This window comes from Numenius arquata, chromosome 15, assembly GCF_964106895.1.
Source record: "Numenius arquata chromosome 15, bNumArq3.hap1.1, whole genome shotgun sequence".
Classification (NCBI taxonomy): domain Eukaryota; kingdom Metazoa; phylum Chordata; class Aves; order Charadriiformes; family Scolopacidae; genus Numenius; species Numenius arquata.
Genome location: NC_133590.1, coordinates 11,186,597 through 11,203,597, shown reverse-complemented (window position 1 = coordinate 11,203,597; position 17,001 = coordinate 11,186,597). Strand labels below are relative to the sequence as shown.

The 17,001-nt window shown below is 41.3% G+C and overlaps 1 protein-coding gene across 1 annotated transcript in view; it reads left to right on the top strand.

Moving 5' to 3' along the window:
- EIF3A (eukaryotic translation initiation factor 3 subunit A) overlaps positions 1 to 15,260 on the top strand; it is a 35,447-nt gene extending 20,187 nt beyond the window's left edge. Inside the window, exons 14-22 of the mRNA XM_074158857.1 lie at positions 745 to 858; positions 1,142 to 1,264; positions 2,252 to 2,405; positions 3,436 to 3,620; positions 5,352 to 5,440; positions 9,271 to 10,082; positions 11,417 to 11,591; positions 12,050 to 12,219; positions 13,971 to 15,260. Of these exons, the coding sequence (XP_074014958.1) occupies positions 745 to 858; positions 1,142 to 1,264; positions 2,252 to 2,405; positions 3,436 to 3,620; positions 5,352 to 5,440; positions 9,271 to 10,082; positions 11,417 to 11,591; positions 12,050 to 12,219; positions 13,971 to 14,212 (2,064 nt within the window). The 3' untranslated portion in view covers positions 14,213 to 15,260. The remainder of the gene's footprint in view (positions 1 to 744; positions 859 to 1,141; positions 1,265 to 2,251; positions 2,406 to 3,435; positions 3,621 to 5,351; positions 5,441 to 9,270; positions 10,083 to 11,416; positions 11,592 to 12,049; positions 12,220 to 13,970) is intronic.
- Positions 15,261 to 17,001: the final 1,741 nt, after the last annotated feature.

Genomic DNA, 17,001 nt, shown 5'->3' with positions numbered 1-17,001 from the left:
TGGTAATTCAATCCACTTAAAACTGGTTTGATACTAGAAATTGGTGAGTTACATAAAAAGGTTCCAATGAGGATCTTTGACGCTGCAGGCTTCTCAGCCTGGTGCTCGTACCGGGCAAAGTAATAGGAAACTAAACAGTAGAATTAGTAGTTACCTGGGTAAATATGATCTGCCCAGAAAGGTCAGCGCAACTTCTATAGAAGAATTGTAAGCCAGGGCCTCCTCTTGCAGTTCTCTGAAGCTCTCAAAACAAACATATGAGTTAGGGTGATCTGGTTGGTGTAACTGAGCCGGATTTTCCAAAAAGCGTTTTACAGAGTTCTTCACCAACGAAAAAGCAACTGTGGGGTAGAAGGAAGAATCTTTGAATGAAGTTCAGTTTACATAGATAAAAGTACTTTGTGTAGGGAAAGCGGGGGGAAAAAATCCCTCAGTCTTTAGCTTTACATATTAAGTGACGAGCTCCAAACTGAACATGGTTAGACAGCGATGAGAACTTGGTGGTTCTGCATCTCGAGCGCTGTGTGCGGTTCTAGTCTATCTCAAAAAGGATGCGGTTGAACTGGGAGTTTGAGAGGAGGCCAACAAGAATTCTCAGTGGTTGTTCTTACGTAACAGTAATATATCAGATACATTGGACAAGTCTCCAGATATCGGGGTTTTATTTGGGGGATGCTGAAGACTGAGCCTTCCAGATTTGGTCTTTGTGTTGTGACATGCTAAAGGTATGTTGTCTTTGTTTAGATTGACTATTTTGAAAGAGCGAAGCGCTTGGAAGAAATTCCTTTAATAAAGACTGCATATGAGGAGCAAAGAGTTCATGATATGGAGCTGTGGGAGCAACAGGAAGAAGAAAGGGTAAGAATTTTTTGTTCAGAAGATAAAATCCATGAGCAGTGAATGAAAAAATAGTGGGTTTTGCAGTTTTTTCCTCAGCTCAATCCAAGGGAAGAACGGAAAAAGTTGTTATGAAGAATGAAGTGTTAGCTTTACAATTTCATTGTGCTGGTGGACAGCAGTATCTTCTGTCCATGATCTGAAAGAGGAAAAAATAATTTCTCTTTTGAGTGGCGGAGGTAGATTGAATGCAAATATATAGTAATTTTTACATTGTAATACTTTTTATATTATCTATTTTTAGATCACCACTTTGCAGTTGGAGCGCGAGAAGGCCCTTGAGCATAAGAACAGACTCTCAAGGATGTTGGAGGATAGAGATTTATTTGAAGCCAGGCTCAAAGCATCACGACGAACAGTTTACGAGGTACGTGAGATACAGTACTGTAATAAAGTACTCCTCTAAAGTGAGGAACTAAACATGTGACCCAGTGATTCTTCATGAAATCTAGAAACAAATTAGTATCCGGAATGGCTCAGAATTCTGGAATTGTTTATTTTCTGCTTCGACTTTAAAAAAGAAATTAAATAAAATATTCTTGCACCCGTTCCTAGATATTATCACTTGCAATTTTTGACAACTTCTGGAATAGCTTATATGGAAAATAAAAGATAGGTAAATTATTTATTTCAATGCACCTATTGGTGAGAGATCATTTGGTAGTGTATGAACAGCCAGCTGTGTCTGTACAAGTACTTGGACTTACTGTGGTGATGGAATATTACTGGCAATAATATCAAAGCTGAGAAATAGACAGAAATACTTGTCTGTTGTTTTTCTTAATCTTCTTGTTTGAATCTGGAAATTATTTTGATAGTCTGAGTATTTGGAACTTCAGGTTATGTTTTATTTTTGCAAAATTTAGTAACAAATTAGACCCTGAGGGCAGGGAATGAACTGTGCCTTTGTTTCTTGCTCTTCATTTTTAAAATTCTACATTTGCTGAGGCAGTTTGTAGCTTTGATTATTTGGCTATGTTGCAGTAAGAACTGATTGGGTTAAAAAAAAGGCAAAAATTATTATATTGAAATAAGTAACTGCATACGATTCTTTGCAACAATACAGGTAATTTTAGGTAATGTAGTTTAGATACAAGTAAATTATTATTCAGGTAATTACTTGAAAAAGTAGATGAAGGACTAAAATTGTGCATGCTGATTGTCTTCTAAATAGGAGTATATTCCCTTCTGCAAAATTTATTGCAGAAAAGGCTGAAATGGCAAACAGGTAGTTGTTTTTCAGTGGAGCAGTTAGTATGTTGCAGTTAGTGTTTCTGTGCAGCTTTATTTAGCAATCTGTGTAACTGTCTTGCTCCTAAATGTTACAGTTCTGGTGTTTTCATGTGTATTTCAGGATAAACTCAAGCAGTTCCAGGAACGGTTGGCAGAAGAGAGGCGCAATCGTTTGGAGGAACGCAAGAAACAACGCAAAGAAGAGAGACGCATTACTTACTACAGAGAAAAGGAGGAGGAAGAGCAAAGATTACGAGAAGAACAGCTGCTTAAAGGTATAATCAAGAATGTGATTGTTTTATCCTTTGCATCCTTGACCCATTCCAGGTGTGTAACTGGTTTCTGGTTTCCCTGTTTCACAATATCGGGGGAAGTCTCTTCGCTCGCAGTCAGTGGTGTAGACTCTGTTGTTGCTCTTAGACTAATGTACCATTACGTTTTACCTAATGCACCTTCTGAACGCTTGCGTGTACAGCACGTGAAGGTAAAGCTTTATGGGAGGAAGGGAAAATGAAAGCAAGTGAATGTTTCCTGCCCTCCCCTTCTCCCACACATGAATTAAGGAGGAGATAAAGTAAGAAAGGCTGATGACTAAAACCAGTCTCAACTTCTTGTTTAGTTTGAGTTCTGTCCACTTGTTTGTGCACAACTTAAAGAGAATGGAAAGGGAAGGTTGGTGTCAGATCAAGAACTCAAGAGTTGTGACTCACACACTTTGCTTTGTGAATTGCTTTGTCTGGTAGCCTGCTTCAAGGCTTTAGAAGAGAAGAGATGATAGGCACCCTGTAAGGGAAATTTCTGTTCTGCTTGTCACTTGGTGGATGAAGATTTTGTATATCAATAGAGTTCATAATCACACAATATTTAAAACTCAAACAAACAAAATCCAAGCAGTCCTGAATATCAAATTTCTGACACTGACAGCTGGTTTTTTTGGCTTGACCTTTTCTAAGGAAGGGATCCTCTGCCGTGCTGAGGTAGTTGCTGATATTTTAGCTGGTACATTTGTGGTCTGTACGTTGAATTAATGTACAAGTATTGGAATGTTTTCTTTGCTTTTGTGCTAGTTGTTGTTCAAGATGTCACATTAATGGGTATTTCAGGGTTCCTGTGGCTTTTGACTTAAGATACTTTCAGGAAGAAGATTCTATGGTTAAATGCAACATGCATCTTGTGAAATGCTTGGATTATTTTTTTTAATAAGGAGTCAAAGGGGAGAGATTGTATTTTGTCACCCTTCTGTGGATACAACAAAGTAACAGAATTTGTATTGGTAATATGTTCTGTTTATGTTTGTGACTCCAGAGCGTGAGGAAAAGGAGCGCATTGAGCGTGAGAAACGTGAGCAGGAACAACGTGAATATCAGGAGCGTGTCAAAAAACTGGAAGAACTGGAGAAGAAAAAACGTCAAAGAGAAATGGAGATAGAAGAAAGAGAGCGTCGTCGAGAAGAAGAAAGGAGAGGTCTGGATGACCCATTTTCAAGAAAGGTGGGTAGTACCTGCAGGTTTGTTTTCTTTTTGGCTCCTCCTTCTGTAGATTATTCATAAGAAGATGGTAACATTGAAAAATCATAGGTTAATTTTTTTTTTTTTGAAGTTGTAACATAAATGGCTAATGTACTAGTTTCAGCTCACTATCGGGATCTGGAATCTGTAGCTTAATAATAAAGAGAAACAAAGAAACTACTAAGATCTCTGAGCTGTTTAAAAAACTAAACAAATAAAGACTAAAAAGAATATTGAACAAAATTTTCTTTAACACAAAAGAAGGAAAGCTACATTGGAAGCACGTGTACTGACTCATGCCAAAGCCAGGAATTAGAGTAGATATTGAAGGAAAATCTCAGACTGAACATAAAAGCATAGTTTTATATTTTATAAGAAATGTACAATAACCTAAAACATAAAAACAAGAGGTGTGTGCAACTTCTTGTTTACAAATACAAGTATTGGGGAAAATCATTATCCTAATCTATCAGGAAACAAAGTGAAAGGTACTTGCAAATAAATGTTTAATGTTTTAAAAGAATATCACTGAGTACCATGAACATTCTACGCTCCCACTTTTTCAGAACTTTTCAATTAGAGAACTAGTTTTAAATTTCATCCACTGTAGCCATTGTCTTTGTTCAATGCAGACTCCATTGAATAATACTATGGAGATAAGTGATCAGAGCTTGTATAAATTATTTTGATAGTCTGTCAGGAAAATAATCATCACTGGTATTTTTCACATAAGAGGTTCTCCTGGCCATGGGCACATGAATATATGGAGAAGCTGAGTCAGGTTCTGAGAAATCTGTACCACCTGAAAAATGGCATTTGCAGTTTTGGGATTCTTTCTTTGCTTATGCCAGTTTGTTGACGTCATTTCAAAAGCATTTAAGTAGACAGTCATGCAGTAGTGGATGTGCAAGATCTTGCACAGCCTGTGTATTTCCCCATATTGTAGCATAGACTTTGACAAATAAAAACACTTTTCAAAGAGCGGTTTAAAAAGGGAATACCCTTTTATAAAGAGGTTGTGTGATTATGTGAAATCAGGTACTTCATGTGGTTTACCTAATTTGCTTCTTATGGTGGAATTAAGGAATAAACAGCTGTGTTAGAAATAGTTTAAATGTTTGTCCAGCAGTGGGATAGACACGTTACCTTTATTTAAAAAAAAGAAAAGAAATTATTGCTCTGTCCTGCATCTGAGCTACCTGTGTGAATCACAGATATCTCACCTGTTCTGTGCATTGAGGTACCCAGTACAAAATGGTCTCTGCTACAGGGAACTTTCAGTTTGTTCAGTTACATTTTCTGAGCTGATCAGAAAGCACAAAAACAAGTGTGTGTTTGAACTCATTTCTACTGTCATTAAGCAACAGGAAAGTGAAACTGTTAGAACCTCTATTTTGTGTTAACAGGTGGTAGCTATGGCTAACTGTAGCTATTGTTCATACACTTGTTCATAAACTTTTTAGTGTATTTGCATATATCCTGCCCTACTAGTAAAGTGTGTGGCACAAAGGGAACCATACTGTGTTTTCAAACTCTGCCAGAAGCAATAAAGTTAGTTAAGACCATACTTAAGTTATTAAAACACCTGATAGTTCAGTATTCTCTACAGTGTAACAAAGGAGTTTTTAATGACATAGTATGCTCTGAAAGGAGTTGAAAATCTTCATTTTAAAGTATTCAGAAAGAATGTCCCTAATTTCTTTTGATACACAGGAATCTCGTTGGGGCGATAGGGAGTCTGAAAGCTCCTGGAGGAGAGGTGGTGAGACAGAATCTGAGTGGCGACGAGCACCAGTGGAAAGGTAATCATTGGGTTACAGAGCACCAGTTGTACTGGGCTCAAAATGTGATAGGCTCCCTTTTTATTGCTACTGCTAAAGCTGCACTGAGTAGTATCTCATGCCTTTACATCTCTGAGAGTTACTTTCTATTAAAAAATTGCGTTGTAAGGATCTCAGAATGAGAGGTTTTATCTTGGATTTGCATTCAGATAACATTCCTGTTTTATTTAGCTTAGATATGTGAAAGCTCCCAGATATCTTCTGCATAGGATAAACAAGTTCCTTACTTGGTTTCTTTTTTAAATGAAAAATATCTGTCCTACTCAAACAGTGGTGTCAGCTGTATAAGTACAGAATGGGGAAGGATGACAAACAAGTGCAGGGTTCCTAGATGATGAAGCTGTTTGAGAATTTTCTTTTAGAAAACTGACAGTAATACATAGGAAGAGTAAAGTCAAGTTCCAGAGTGAGTCACAGAGCAGAAAATATGTGCCATAAACAGAGTTCTAAAAGACTGTATTGAACAGAGAAGGAAGCAGAGAAGGAAGGATTTCTGAAGGAAGAGTATTAGAGTATTCTGAAGGTACTCCGCAATTTAAAAAAACTAAAAAAAAAAGGCAGCTTGTTCACAGCTATATATTTGATGGGGTTTAGGTATGTTCAGTAATAACAAAGTTGTAGTTTCTGTAGTTGTAGAAAATAAGATCTTTAACATTTGTCCATCCCTCTGCTCCAGAACAGGATGAGCTGTATCTAAAATATTTCTGGTGGTGCACATCTCTGTTCTTAAAAGCCTGTGGTGATGGAGATACCACTGCTTGTTCCAGTTGGCAATATGTTCTATTGCTTAATTAGCCTTCCAGCTGGATAGATTTTTATAAATGTCTAAACTTAATTTCCAGTGCAGCAATTTAAATCCATTACAGCTTACTTCTGACTCCAGTGAAAGCAAATTAATTTACTATTTCTCTCTAGTAATTTCTTATAACATAGTTGAAGAGTATGATCTTTCAATAAACAAAACAGTCCTTCAGTCTTTCCTTAAGAGCTGTGTTGCCATTCCTGCTAGTGATCTGCTTCCTTGTGAATTGCAAAAATCAAAAATTGGATGTAATTCCTGGGTGAATCCTTTAACTATTAACATATTGCAGGAGTGTTTGATGCATCTATGTGTATGCTTCAATGTGATTTTTTTTTTTCCACAACAGAGTTATACAGGTCACCCATATTCGTTTTTGAATCACTGTGGCATAGAGTTTTTCTGAATGAGTGTTGTCTTAGTCATTTCTCATTCAACTGTTGTAAAAACTGAGCCGAATGACTACTGACAAATGACTAGGCATTTGTCCTGGTTTTGAGGTAGAACAGAATCAATTTTCTTTTCAGTAATTTTACTTTTCAGGACAGCATCCTTTGGATTATTATGTAGCATGTTTGATAAAACTTCCCTTCTGTCTTTTAGTAAAAGAAATGCACTGAGGAATACTAAAAGGAAGTACTGATAGCCGTCAAAATTAGTATTTTTATGGAATTTTAAATAAAGCAATGTTTCAGTTACTTTTTGCAGAACTTAAGAAATAACAAAGTAAAAGTGATTATGTGCAGACATAATTGCAGAAGAAAGGTGCAGTTCTGCATTCTTTAGTAGCCCCTAGTCTGCCTTCAGTTGGCTTTTAACGCTACAGTGAAAATGTGTTGGATATTAATGTGTTAAACTAGACACTTGCTCATTGAAACAGTGAAATGACAACCAATATAGACCAGGTATTCACTAAAAGTGGCAGGGCAGAGCTGCAGGCTGTCATAATTAACACAGCTCATTAGAGTTATTACTGCCACAGAGTGCTGTCTCAAAGGATCAACAAATGCTTATGTGCTTATTGTCAATAAATATTATAAAAGCCAAAATGTACAGAAAGAAAGGGGAGTTCACCTCTATTTTATGTCTATGCTGTTTGTGCCTGAATTAAAAGATGAGAAAAAATAGTTACAAACCTGTAACAGTGGTAGAGAATATAGTGTGAACTTTGCCAGCAAATTCCAGCGTTATTTAGTAAAGCTGTCTGCTTGTTTTCAGCTCTTGGAGATCTGTGTGTAAGGTTTTTAGAAGGCATTGAAAAATGGCTTCTATAATAGAGACTGGAGTGCGTTACTAACAGCGACTGCCATTCGCTGATACTCTTAATATTCACGTATCTCTCTGTTCTTACTCATTTATCAGATGCTGTTTGACTCTTAATTTCAGTGGGAAAGGACATAAGCTGAAAAATGAGCACTAAACTTGTCAAACGAGAGAAAAAATGTAAAAACAAGAGACATAATTTCACCTGCAAGTAATAGTTTTAGAATTAGAGTAGCAATAGTTTAAAAATAGATTTAAAAATCCTAAACCCCTGAAACAAGTATGAATGAATGAAATACTTGTTCATTTGATGAACTTTGTAACCATTTCTCTACATGTCTTTTACGTCAAAACAATCAGATTTTTCAAAGGAGAAGATTATCCAATTTGAGTCTAAATGGAAGTTAACAGTCTCCATGTCTTGTTTTTATCTCAGAGCTCAATGGTAATTACGTTCTCCCTTATTCTTCCAACACTAGGAAATATGCTGCTCACAATTCCTCAAAATTCTTGCCATGCAGAGTTGTCACAAACTGTTGCCTCTTTGTTCTCACTTCTTGGAGTCCTACATCTGTTGTTTTGTAGCAAGTCATTGCTGTTCTTTTGTATACATTTTAGTAGCATAGTGGATGTCTAAACCTGTGGGGTTTTTTTGTTTGGTTTCTTGTTTTGTTTTGTGGGTTTTTTTAATCCATGAGATTCAACTCCAGTGCAGTTTCTCTTCTCTTGCCAAGAAGCAGGTACCAGTACATCCCTGTGCTGTACTATTGCTTGTTTGTTTTCATTGCTGAGGAACTAGCTTAGGAAGGTTAATTTCCTGAAATAAACAAGCTAATCTGGTGGCAAAGCCAATGTTCATGGTCTAAAAATATGTGTAAAATCCTGTAAACGTTAAACTAAATGGCGTATCCAGAGAGTTGACAAGAGTGGAAGGCTCTAACTGTTGCACAGTAGTGTCTGGTCTTTTCAGTGTTACAAATTCAAACGTATTTCAAAGATGAACTGATGACTCAAAATTCTTGCCAATTCTTTCCACCCCACATCCGTCCTAGTAAGGAGAGTCTGAGCAAGCGCTGATGGCCGGCCAGAGCCCGGCACCCTGCTAGCTGTCAGGGAGCAGCAGTGGATCGAGTCATGAGTTTCCTACATTGTCCTGCCACCCCCAGTTGTGGGTGCATGTCAGGGAAAGTATTGCCAATCTGTTGGGCTGAAATAGTGCCAAAATGTATGAAAACAGGGATTGGCCTGTAGGATTGGCACATGTGTGAAGAAGGGGGTATCTGCTTGATGGTTGTGGGATTTTTAATACTGGTTCTTTGAGACCTAGCTCGAGTTTGTCAGATGAGGCTTGGTGTAAGGGAACCTCTTCTCTGTTGTGTTGCAGCAGATAACTCGGTCTTCAAGGTCCCTTCCAACCTGAACTGTTCTATGATTCTGTAACCAACAAGGGACTGTAGTTACCCCCTTCAAACTGTAGTTTTGAAGGAGATAATAAACCCTTCAGTCTTTAGTGAAGCTGTAGGGGTGGTGATCACCACTTTCCCATAGCAGTGAAGGCAATTAGAACGTGTGCATTTGAAAACTGCAAGCTCTGTAAGTGTGTTTGCAACCACACATCAAGGGGTTACATTCAGAAATGGCCTTGAGGGGTTTGACACTGTCGATCTGATCTGTAAAGCTTTCCTGGATGTTAGCTTCTACTTTTTGCTCATTCCCTATGGTTTTACAGAGATTGGCGTCGAGGAGAAGCCAGAGATGATGACAGACCTTTCCGGCGAGGAGATGATTTACCCCGGCGAGGGGATGATCTACCCCGACGAGGGGACGATCTGCCGCGACGTGGTGCTGCAGAAGAAAAGGAACGTCCTTCTATGGAATCATCAGAGGACAGGCCACCTAGGCGTGAAGGGGATGAGGACAGGCCACCTAGGCGTGAAGGGGACGAGGACAGGCCGCCCAGGCGTGGATTAGATGACGACAGGCCACCCAGGCGTGGATTGGATGACGACAGGCCGCCCAGGCGTGGTTTGGATGATGATAGAGGGAGCTGGCGGGCTGCAGATGACGACAGGGGTCCCAGGCGTGGAATGGATGATGACAGGCCACCCAGGCGTGCTTTGGATGATGACAGGCCACCCAGGCGTGCTTTGGATGACGACAGGCCACCCAGGCGCGGCTTGGACGATGACAGAGGCAGTTGGCGTGCAGCAGATGACGACAGAGGACCCAGGCGTGGAATGGATGACGACAGGCCGCCCAGACGGGCTTTGGATGATGACAGGCCACCCAGGCGTGGGCTGGATGACGACCGGGGCAGCTGGCGCGCCGCAGATGACGACAGAGGTCCCAGGCGCGGGATGGATGACGACAGAGGTCCCAGGCGCGGGATGGATGACGACAGGATGTCAAGGCGTGATGATGACAGGGGACCGTGGCGTAGTGCAGATGATGACAGGCTCTCCAGACGAGATGATGACAGGGGTCCATGGCGTAGCGGCGATGATTCAAGGCCAGGTCCTTGGAGACCATTTGGTAAACCAGGTAAAATATGGTAACATAATATTCTAATCTCCAAAGTGTGTGTTAACCTGGTACATGATGGATGTGACGTGCTTGGTGCCAGAGATGGGAGAATCAACTCTGAAAATGTCTGGATTTATTTGGCTAATGTGGACACTCCTTTACTTAGCATAATTAAACCTTTTCATTTGGTTGAACTAAAAAAAGAAATAATAATGCAGCAGTGTCTCTTGGTTGCCTGGAAGATACCTAAAGGTCCCAGAGTGATGCTGGTGATTTACCGATGTGCGGAGACAAAACACACAAGTACAATGCTGTGATGGGAGAGAAACGTTCTCACTAGGTTACCACATCTTGTTCTCCTTCCCTGCCCCCTTGATATATCTGAAATGAACCTCCTTCTACGGAGGATATTGATACATCATTCAAGTGGGTCTGGTTTTGATAAGCTTTTTTTTACATGTACAAAGATATTCCTGGTCTTACCATGCCTTTTTTGCTTTTGTGTTTACCTTTCTTGAAAATCCTGCTTTGAGCAGGAGCTTGGACCAGGTGACCTTCCGAGGTCCCTCACAATCAGAATTATCTTGTACAGTTTGTTTCTAATCTTAAATCTTGTGGATGGTGACTACTCCAACAGTTTCTGATTCTTTTCAGAACTGTTGATGACATTTAAATGTTAGATGTGATTATGATTTTGATTTCCTGGTTCTTTTTATTCAGATTTATGTGCCACATCAACTTGATAAAGTGGGCACTAATTCTGTAATCCAAACCTGGAGCAAAGCTATCATAAATCTTGATACTTGCACTCCAATAAGCTCTCACCTTTTTCCTATTTTAAGAAAAAGCACGCTGCATAATAAAGAACTCCCATTCAAACATAACGAGATTGCAGGATGCACTGTAAATGATAGTTGGATTTTAAAGTAGCGATTTAAAAAGCAGTATACATTCATAAAAATTTGCTTGCCTAAAGTCTCCTCACTTGGAGACGTTCACAAAGGAATCTGCTCTCTGAGCTACCCCCTTTACTTCTTGTTTTGCACAAGACTGAAAAGAGTTTGTTGTTTCTGACTGAAAACTGCAGGCTGTAATCTGCTCTGCTAAATGTCCCAGGCAGGCAGCCCCATATAAGAGGTATATATTTACTATTTTCATTTTAAGCAGTTTCTACAGTGTTTTTTGTCTGTGGCTCCCCCTCAACGTGCACACTTTTTACAAGCATCTTGAGCTGGATCCTCAGGGATCAAAACTTGAAGAACCAGTTTCTCTGAGGGAAGTAAAGGCTGCTTTGTCCACACAGAGATCAGAGATCAGTCACAAATTCCTTTGACTCTCTTTCTTTCTTACAGGGGGATGGAGAGAAAGAGAAAAGGCTCGAGAGGACAGCTGGGGACCTCCCCGAGACTCCAGACCTCCAGGAGACCGCGAGTGGGATAGAGACAAAGATCGTGATGAAAATGAGAAAGACCGTGAATTTGACAGGGATAGAGATTTTGATCGAGATGATCGTTTCAGGCGTCCCAGGTTTGACTTCTCTTTTTAAATACTTCTAGAATGGTTCTGTTAAAAAAAAAAATAATTAAAAAAAAGGTACCCTGCTGATAAAGAAAGAATGTGACATCACCCAGTGAGAGGAACAGCAGTTGGTTTGTACGAATTTAAGCATATAGAGGCATTAAATGGGTAGTGGCATTTTGGGGGCTTTTTGATTTGTTATTTTTAAGATGACATTAACTGTTTACAGAAGGAATCACAAAAGCCTTTACTGCTTTGTTGGTTTTTTTTTTTAACCTGTTTTCAAGAGAATTTCGTATTAGGTTCCAGAAAAACAGAAAAGGTTTGGAATAAGTCAGTATGTTAAATAGAGACCCACTGGGCCTGAAAATATCTGTGTTGTGATGTGTTATTGCTTCTTTCCATAGTAAAGGTAAAATCTTAACGTTTAGTGTTTGTTTTTTTTTTAATGTTTTGAATGGCAAAAGGGATGATGCTGGTTGGAGAAGAGGCCCAGCTGAGGAGACTTCTAGCTGGAGAGATTCAAGTCGTCGTGAAGAATGGGACAGAGGCGGTCGTGACATGAGAGATCGACGTGCTGATGACAGAGATCCACCCCTCAGACGAGGACCACCGCTCAGATCCGACCGGGAAGAACGTACGTTTATTTTAGTGTTCCAAAAGGGTTACATTCATTACAGGGCCTTGACGGTGCTAGGATGTGACAAAATGGGAGTAAGTTATATCTTCAGCCACTTAAACTCCCTTGGCATAAACCAAGTAATAGAAAGAAGGTTTAGTGTAACTGAGAATTTTTCCTTGAATCTTACCTTTTTTTAGTTGTACTCTTTTCTATCGTAGTAGCATTTCACATCTGCAGTAGAAGGGTAACATTTTTAGTATGCGGTTTTCATAGTAGGATTATGTTCAGGGTGAATGAAATCCTTGTACTTAAATTATCAAGGTAGATGTCCCAGAAAGTGATTTCTGGCTCATTTGTTAAGACCGTTAAAATGTGAGGGAAATGTTTCCAAACATGGCCTTGTGGGGTTCACACTATTAACGGTATTGATTTTGATGAATAACCTATTTTAATTACATACCTTACCCTGTTTTAATTATGTACATTTATTAATCCTCCGCTGTGTTCTAAAAATACAGTAAGGGCAAGTAGATTTAGCCTGAGATACCACGTCTTCCAGTTCTGGCATCCTCGGGTTCAGAGTCCTGTTTGGTCCCTGCCCCGAGCGTGGGTGCTCCCTGGGGAGGGAAGGGTGCCGTCAGGGGGTGTCTCGGGGAAGGGAGGGTGCCGTCAGGGGGTGTCTCGGGGAAGGGAGGGTGCCGTCAGGGGGTGTCTCGGGGAAGGGAGGGTGCCGTCAGGGGGTGTCTCGGGGAAGGGAGGGTGCTGTCAGGGGGTGTCTCGGGGAAGGGAGGGTGCTGTCAGGGGGTGTCTCGGGGAACAGATCGGAACAGAGCACTCCATACAGGCGGAACTTGAGTTGGCGGAAAGGCTGAGGGTGTTCTCAGTGTGGGGATTTGTTGTTTTTAATACATCAAGAAGTTTTGGTATTTGACTGGCTGGTTTGCTACCTGACACAGCTTTGTTTGCTCACAGCTGAGGTACAATTCTTAACATCCTTTTGGTGGAAAGGAATGATTTTTCATGTACTAAAGGATGGTGAATGCTGTTTGCAGTGGAATCCAGTGCCCTTTGTACCTCTGATAACATAGAATCATAGAAAGGTTTGGGTTGGAAGGGACCTTAAAGGTCATCTAGTCCCAACCCCCTGCCATGGGCAGGGACACCTCCCGCCAGACCAGGTCGCTCAAAGCCCCATCCAGCCTGGCCTTGAACACCTCCAGGGATGGGGCAGCCACAGCTTCTCTGGGCAAACTGGGCCGGTGCTTCACCACCCTCACAGGAAAGAATTTCTGTTTTTCTGAATTTTCTCTCCAGTAGGCTGCAGAGTAATGTGCTGTCTTTTGAGGCAATGAACACCTAAACATTTTCCACAAGTGTTTTTAAATTAGGATTTTTCTCTTGTCAGAGTTCAGTCATTTCTAAGGAGACGCTTTTGTGCTTTTAATTCTGATAACGATATAAGAATATATTTTACATCATAAACCCATCTACATCAATAGAACATTCTTACTACAGTTACTGTGTTTTAAAGATGACACTTGAGTGGCTCAAAACAATTGTGAGTCTGAAAGGAGGCTTGAGTAGTTCCTGTCTGTTACTTCACTACAAAATTAAGCTGTGCGTTTGGCTGTCATCAGCATATTCCCTCTTGGCAAGACTGAGAACCCATAAATCAGACTGTCGGAGCCGGGCATGTTTGTTTAAACTCTCTGAGGCTGCTGCTGGAGCATGACAAAGGTTGGTTTATTGTCTTTCTGTGTTTGCAGCGAGCTCCTGGCGACGTGCCGATGACAGGAGAGAGGACCGCGGAGAAGAACGCGAAACCGTTCGGCGATCGGCTCCGGCTCCTGCTGCTTCTCCAGCGTCTGCTCCCCCACCAGCATCCAAGGATCGCGAGAGAGATGGGGAGAAGGAGAAGGGCTCCTGGAAAACAGAGAAGGACCGTGAGCCCGTTCGCCGCACTAAAAATGAGACAGATGAAGAAGGTTGGACCACTGTACGACGTTAAGTGAAAAATCACAGAGTTTAACCGATGTTTTAGCTTTGATTTGATCGAATCCACGGATTATATTTGTGCTTATAAACATTCTGAATTGGAGTTCTTTAACAAATGTTTTGAGGTAACATGAAAGCATGAGCTTGAATTACTTACTCATATAGATTGATCATGCACAAAACTCACAGCAGAAGGTTGGAAATTGAATGCCAGTTTTTGAAATTTCAAATGATGCTTATTTCATGGGTCATTTGTTGCTAAAATAAAAAGAAGCAAGCCCAACAGCTGTCTTGAGTAATGCTTCTATCTCGCACCAAAAGAGGCTGACCTTTTTATTTTTAGTCTTTCTTAATTTGGAATGGGGTATTATCGTTACAGAACATGCATTTGAAAACACTTCTGTTCACGCAGTGGAACTATTGAAAAGGCAGAGCTGAATCAATTTCCATAATTAGCCAAAAAAAAAAGAAAAATATAAAAGCCCTCTTCTACACAGGTATCTTTGAGGGCAGGCGGTTTCTGAGAGATATATTTTATTGCTATCTAAATTCAGTAAGTTGTTTAAATTTGAATTAAATACAATAAACGTGATGAGCACTAGCTACACTGGGATACTTTCTGTAGATTTACTTGAAAACATACCGCCTGGGAGGCCGTTCGGCTGTCATTGTTCCCGTGAACAGTACCTGCTGCGGTGTACAACCACAAAACTTCAAGCTTTTACAATTTCAGTGTTTTGGTAAGCATATGGCTATGTATTTTTCTGTTGCCAATATCACAACCGCTTTTTCCATTACTGGATAATTCATGCCTTCCAAGGATTTATAAATATTGTCATATTTAAAATGTGTGGTTTTGGAGAAATTGTTGAATCTTTTCCCCCAATTCTTTGTCTTCAGGGTCAATTCTTCCCCTTTCCAAAAAGTGATTTGTAGTAATGGCTGTGTTGACTTCAATTTTGGGGTGCGGTAACAACCATTAATTATCTGGTCATACTGAAGCCAACACAGAACTTGCTGCTGTGTGTTTCTTCAATGATAAATAAACAACTTAAGGAATTAGCTGCTGCGGTGTCTTGACTTTTTAGTAACTTCCTGCAGTGTTCCTTAATGCAGAGCAGCTGTTGAACATCTTTCCTGTGTCCATGCCTGTTTCTGTGCCAGCTGAAGGAGAACATGAGGCCACCCGAGATGGTTTCTTCCCTGAAAAGGTGCTTCAATTTTAACATGGGTGAGCAAAAGTTGTGGTACTCCTCTTGGCCGCCTCCTGTCCTTCTGAGCTTCCCAGGTCCTGTTCACTTCTCAGGAGAAACTCGCTCTCATAGTCATCTGCTGAGGACCAGATCTTTGCACCTTTGGAGCCTCTTGGAGTCACTTCGTTGCTTGTTGAGTCACAGAATTCCTTCAGAACAGTAGCGTTTTCTAAACACACAAACAAAACCATTTCTTTGTGCCTCCTACAGCGTTACAAAGGATGGAACTAGAGCGCGGCAGCTATCTTAATACGAGGGAGCGCTTTCTGGATTTGGGGTGGTGGGTGTTGCTGCTCTTCAGCTACTGTCCTTCCATTTGGTGTCAAGAAATTACGGGGTCATTCCTGCTAAGAGAGACCCCTGGAGCTCTCCAAGTGAAGTCAGACTGTTCCTCAGAACCACATTTCTGCAGTGTGGCCTTGAAAACCTCTAAGGATGGAGATGGTACAGCCTATCTGGGCAACCTCTTCCAATGCTTGACTGCTCCCACAGCAAGGAAGTGTAACCCTCTCTCTTTCTTTGGCATCTACCCATTGTCTCCCATGCTCCTGGTCATGCGCTGCTGGGAAAAGCCTGACTTTGTTTTCCCAGTAACTTCTGTTTGGTGCTGTTGGTATCTCCAAAGCCTTCTCTTCTTCAGGCTGAACAAGTCCTGTTCCCTCAGCCTTTTCTCCCAGGCAGGTGCTCCAGACCATGACCATCTTGTTGGCCATCTCCTGAACTTGCTCCAGTTTGGCAATATCCTCATTGTCGTGGGTGGATATGTGACCCAGAACTGGATGCAGTAGTCAGGATGAGGTCTGCTGTGTGTGGGGAAGAGGGGGATGCTCTCTTCTCCCATCTACAGGCTGTGGTCCTGCTCGAGCAGCCTCAGATCTGCTGGCTTGTGCTCAGCTTGATGCCTGCTGGGGCTCTGGAGGCATCTGAGCCACCCTCAGCCTGTCACTGCAAGGGCTTCTGCCCTTCTTCCTGCATGTCATCAGGCTCCTGCCCAGCCTGTCTCAGTCCCTCAGGATGGCAGCCCTGCCCCAAGTGGTCCTCCCAGTTTGGTGTCATCCACAAACCTGCTGGCAGGGCACCCTGCTGCTGCCTCCAAGTCCTTGAGAAAGACGTCAGGGCAGGTCCCAGGAGAGACCCCCGTGATACCTCCATAGACCATGATGAGCCTGAACACCCAACCAGTCTTCCTGTCCAGCTGTCTGGGCTGTAACATCCTAACTTGGGCACAAGAACATTGTGTGAGACTGTTGAAAGCTAAAGTTGAGCTGAAGAACATCCACTACTCCTTCCCTTGTCTGCAAAGTCAATTTGTTGTAGAAGGCAGGTAAGTCAGGCAGGATCTACCCTCAGTAAATCCATGCTGACTGTTCCCGGTCACCTCCTGCGTGTGCCCAAAAACGTGCTCAGAGAAGGCTTCTGCCATGGTTTTCTCAGGGGCTGAGGTGACACCATCTGGCCTGTAGCTTCTCAGATGGTCCTTTTGGCCTTGTTTGAAGCTGGATGCAACATCTGCCCTTCTCCAGTCATGGGGGAGATGTAAAAAGTGGTT